Consider the following 5000-nt stretch of genomic DNA (forward strand, 5'->3'; position numbering starts at 1 on the left):
GAGTAGGTCGGTGGAGCAAGGATGCAAAATGTTACAACCGACTGCAACTAGCAGGACGGTTCCAGCAACAAAGCTGTTTGCTACTTCTTTCTCTCCACCGACGACAGATCCAGACGGGTGTCGGAAAATCGATGCCACATCGTTGACCCCCATCGATAACCTGCTACGGGGACCTCTACCGAAAGGGGCAAAAAACTAATCGCATGGACTAAGCGCAAGATGCTAGAGACATTCCCAGTAAACAAACAAACGGGCAGCGAACTTGCGGCTACGATGCAATAACGCACCACATAACCAACTCCCGGGGGGCGAAGGCCGATCGGCGATGGATTTGGCCGACGGTCGATGTTGCTGCTTTTTACGACCATCACCTTCGTTATGAAGTCATTCGCGCGCACCCCATTTTTCCCATTTTCCACCCCCTCCCACCCTACACTTTTTGCAGTTCGGCCAAACCCCGAGCCGGCCAAAATGGCCGACGGAAAATTGAGGACTTGCCGATCCTTTTCGCCGAATCTGCCCCTTTCTCCAGAAGCCGCGGTCTCGACGGTCAGCAACGCGAAAACATCGGCCAGGAAATCCACTTCCACTTTGCTCTCGCAAATTACTCACTGCCTTTACGCACCAGCTCGGCTACTCTGGGCCCGGAACTCTGCTGGCTGGCTTCCGGTGTACACTTCCGGTGTTAGTTCACAGCATTCCGGGCGTAAGTGCTGTTTTCGGATCGCCCGGCCCGGGAAATCAATCTTATCGGCAGAAATCTTTTCCGGATTTCGAGGATCTTTCCGAGGATTCTTGTTCGCAACTACACACACTCATCGCACGGTCCGAGTACTACATGATATTGCCAACTGCTGCATGCGATTGCCAACCACTGCACGATATTGCCTCCGTCAGCTGATCCCAAGAACTCAACCGAATGGGTCTTAAACGTACCGTACTTTCGAAGCATTTCGAAGTGACCGTTGGAGTTCGATCTTCGCCTGAGGAGAAAAATGAAGAAAAAGAATGACGGAAAAGTCGTCCCAGTCTCCAAAATCATTCATCACGACTTTTACGCTAGAATCGGTAGGGAACCACTGTGCACTGTATATTCCAAGACTTCACAATCTATACGGCAACGAAATAATGGCTCATGCCGGCTGAGGAACTTCGCACGCAATTGATCTGATAATCGGAAGTATTAAGTACTTCGGCTCTTGACTTCAATTATTTGAAGTTCTCAGCGACGTGCGATATCGAGCATGCTGGGACCTTATTGTCCTGCAAGTCTACCTGGTACATCCGAGATCGAGTATTTAATCAATCTTTGTCATCAGATATACCAAGATGAGAGTTGAAGAAAATTCTCACAGAGTTATAAATTCACAGCAAATGGTGCCAGGGTTTGGCGGGCGGTAGGCTCTCGCTTCCAAGTCAGAAATATATGAAAAGAATACTAGCATATCATCTACAAGCATGCGTTTTGTTCACCATAGGTACAACTGCAAACACAGGGGGAAACGCTAATTTAATTATTTCTTTTTAAGTCAACTTGTAGCGCTGCTACGGAACGATCAATAATTCCCAAAGTTAACCTTTGGCTATGATTGAGACACAGCGCCAACAACGCGACCTTGGGATCCACGAATAATTCTTAGCAACAGAGTAGTTCTCACTGAATTTGCCTTGATTGATTGTAGCCCATACAGGCCCCTCGTTACTACAGCGCAGTACGACAACGCGATCTCTGTACGAATATACACTGCTTTCGATAAATAGCGGTTTCAATTAAGTGCCGTCGGGAAATCAAAAAGATAAGATTTTACATAGTCAAACAAGAAGCACCCGTTTTAGTTTTTATTTGCTGGGTTTATTGTTCGAATCTTCTACTTTTCCATCATTGGAACAACTTCATAGCTGGTATACACAAATATATATTTTTACATATATTCATATAAATATATATAGAAATATATATTCATTTATATACTGATATATATTTATATATTTATACATATATAAATATATATATGAAAATATATTTATAGTTTTTTAATATTGTATCTTATCGGTTTTGCTGTGTATATATGTTCACATTCGTGTTTGGGTATATATCCGATTTTTTTTTCAGTTACTATGCTGGCGTTCTTAGCTGGAGTAGCAATGATAGTTTCACACATAACGAACCATGATAACAGTGTGTTGAATTTATTACTGACATTGCGTGAGTGCATTACCAGAGAATCTTTCCATCTGACCATTCAGGCGTGTGGGCAACGTCCCAAAGCTAACGAAAATTAACCACCGAAATATAACCATCATCGGACATCCACCCTTTGCAGGGATAGCGGCGGTGTACACAATGCTTACATTTATCTCCCGCCATTACCATTCTGCTCCATGTCTATTCCATGTTGGTCTCGTTTGCTTTTGCAACGATCAGGCTAAGTACACGCAACTGACTACTACGCATTGTACCGTTTACCACACTCTTGCGACTCGATCGTTACATTAACAAGGGAGAAACAACACAACACATTACACTGTAGCGCTCTATTGAAAAGTGCTGGATTTTCCTACCATCAGAACAGATTTCTGTATTTGCTTTTAATGCTTAGGTTTTCTTTACTTGGGCACCAAAGCGCATCGGGTGCACTGGCTGCTGCTATATATTCATTATGTGTACAGTATGACAATATTTCTACAATGTTGCCTCAATACTTATAAATACATTCATATGGAACTCTGGATTGGTGATAGGTATGCTAAGCCTTTTCTTCTCGCATTCCCCCTTACGATTCCCTACTCTCATATTCTTTACTATAGTATTTGCACTTCTTTGCGGGGGAGTACGAGTGGTTAATTAAGCTTATCTTCTTCTCGCAATGCGTCCCATAAAAGCATTCGGTGTATTATGGAGAACAGGATTAACGGGAAAGCGATCCAATATAGCGATAGGTTAAACCAATATGTTCCTTTTTATGACTCTCACACTCTCTGGTTGCATTCCAAAGAATGAAGAAAAGCCATCAAAGTGATAAAGTAGATACGAAAGAATGTTGTCGAACAACAACAGCAACAGCTAACAATATTGCAAGATTAATTTCCCCCCCCCCCCTGGCCTCCCCAGCTGGTGGAGGCAGTTAGACATGTGTGCTCCTATTTGTAGAACTCGTGTTTCGCTTTTTTGCCTACATATGGGCATCTAAGAATCTAACAAACTTCATGTACCCTGACACCCCCTTTGCCTAATTGATTGATCGATGTTCGCGGATCGATGATGAATGCGAGTACACTATGTGTACCGGAATGATTAGAAGCCGCTACGGTAAAATTGCGAATGCTTTTTCGATCGTGTTTTTTTGTGTATGAATTGTTTGGATTGCAACATTAGTATAAGCTGCGGGGATTAGATTGCCTTAATGGAATGAATTCCCACTGAATTGCTGTTGCCGCGAAATTTACATTTCGTCAAGAAGCATCAATTAGATAGAAGCAAACGAACTAAATAGAGACAAGGTAGATTTTTTTTTCGTATGCTTTGCGGGTGCCGTCCAATTTCTTATCATGCATTGGTTTCTATCCAACAGTGGTGGTCCACTGTCCACTTGCCTGATTTGCGAGCCAGTGACGGATTTCATGACAATGAGTTGCATGAAATCACTACTGACGGTGGCCGGACGCTATTGTCTTAACATAATATACTTTTATATATTATAATGTTTTCTTTTTCTATACATTCATACTACAGAACTTAACAAGAGCGCATGGCTTTTCTTTACAAGTGAATTCTTAATTTCAATCAAGTGATAGACGAACCCCAATCTCTAGAAAGAAACTCTGTCTGTGTGTTTCTTTTAAGATTGGCTTTCCACTACATGCATTGCGTTGCTCCATATGGTCATCCTTATTTTCTGCTTACATGCTCTTCATGCCGTATCTGCTTAGTGAATCGGTCGGTCGATTTAGATTCATGATTAAACCATTCAGTTCGAAGGAATAAGAATATGTGTGTATCTGCGGGTGTGTATAGACGATAGACTTGACTTGAAACACAATTAAGCTGTTTAGAGCGCTCCGAAAGGATCGAGCTGCATGCTGCCGCCAGCAGCAGCATTTTGGGCCATTGTTGGTTGTTGCACTGCTGCCTGCATATGAGGCTGCTGACTAGTTGCTAGTTGCGCTGGCGGCATGCCAGGGGCAACCATGCCCGGAGCGATTCCTGGTGCTGCTGTTCCGGCCATTGTTGCACCCATCATCGGCCTCATTTGGGTCATCCCTTGCTGCAATGAAACAATGAAGCAAACGACATACCACTTTGAAAACAATCACTACTTTCCCAGACACTCCCAGACAAGTATTAAACGATTCAGGCAGGAATGCAAAACCCGTCATTTATGTGTATGGTCGTCCTTCAAAAAGATTCGCAAAACGAACTCATTTAGCTCTTGCTCATCTTAGGGTAAGTGACATGATTTGAGTAATTATACACTTTTTTAAATTGTATTCAAACAATATCATTGAATGGTCCACTTTACATTAAAACACAAGATCTGAGTTAATCCACATCAATAGTTATTATAAGTATATGCATAAAGGCTTTAATTTGGGATGTACAAGTAATTAAGCATAATTAATCAACTCTAAACAAATATAGCAACAGGGTTTGGCTGGAGAATAGGAATTGAATAAACCAATAATAAAAAAAAATCTTACCTGAATATAAAATGCTGGCACTACGGGAATGGGAGTGTGCGTGCTGGGGTGTATTGTGCTAGGAACTGGAAAAACGGTCATACCTTGTGCCTGTACAGGGATGGGTTATCCATATCCACCAAAGAAAATCCCCCGCACACGCGCCATATATTACAAACCACACAAAACACACATACATACATACACACGCGCGCACATACAAGAGAATAACATACGGACCATTCAAAGGACAGGGCCATGGGTGTTGGAGCATGTGCCATACGAAATGATCAATATCAATCATACGAGCGAAACATAAATTA

The 5000-nt window shown here is 42.4% G+C and overlaps 2 protein-coding genes across 6 annotated transcripts in view; both read right to left on the reverse strand.

Moving 5' to 3' along the window:
• Positions 1–815, reverse strand: part of LOC126573259 (probable ubiquitin carboxyl-terminal hydrolase FAF) — an 11682-nt gene extending 10867 nt beyond the window's left edge. Inside the window, exon 1 of one of the 2 annotated variants that reach the window (XM_050233231.1) lies at positions 626–815. The gene's annotated coding sequence lies outside the window, so the exon portion shown is untranslated. Of the gene's footprint in view, positions 1–612 lie in introns of both variants that reach the window. The other variant, XM_050233230.1, reaches the window with a different exon arrangement.
• Positions 816–2169: 1354 nt separating this feature from the next.
• LOC126581294 (phosphatidylinositol-binding clathrin assembly protein LAP) overlaps positions 2170–5000 on the reverse strand; it is a 7528-nt gene continuing 4697 nt past the window's right edge. For 3 of the 4 annotated variants that reach the window (XM_050244848.1, XM_050244845.1, XM_050244844.1), the window contains 2 exons: positions 4699–4788; positions 2170–4265 (listed from right to left, as the gene is read on the reverse strand). In XM_050244848.1, the coding sequence (XP_050100805.1) occupies positions 4050–4265; positions 4699–4788 (306 nt within the window). In that variant the 3' untranslated portion in view covers positions 2170–4049. The remainder of the gene's footprint in view (positions 4266–4698; positions 4789–5000) is intronic. The other variant, XM_050244849.1, reaches the window with a different exon arrangement.

The sequence above is a fragment of the Anopheles aquasalis genome, chromosome 2 (assembly GCF_943734665.1).
Source record: "Anopheles aquasalis chromosome 2, idAnoAquaMG_Q_19, whole genome shotgun sequence".
Classification (NCBI taxonomy): Eukaryota; Metazoa; Arthropoda; class Insecta; order Diptera; family Culicidae; genus Anopheles; species Anopheles aquasalis.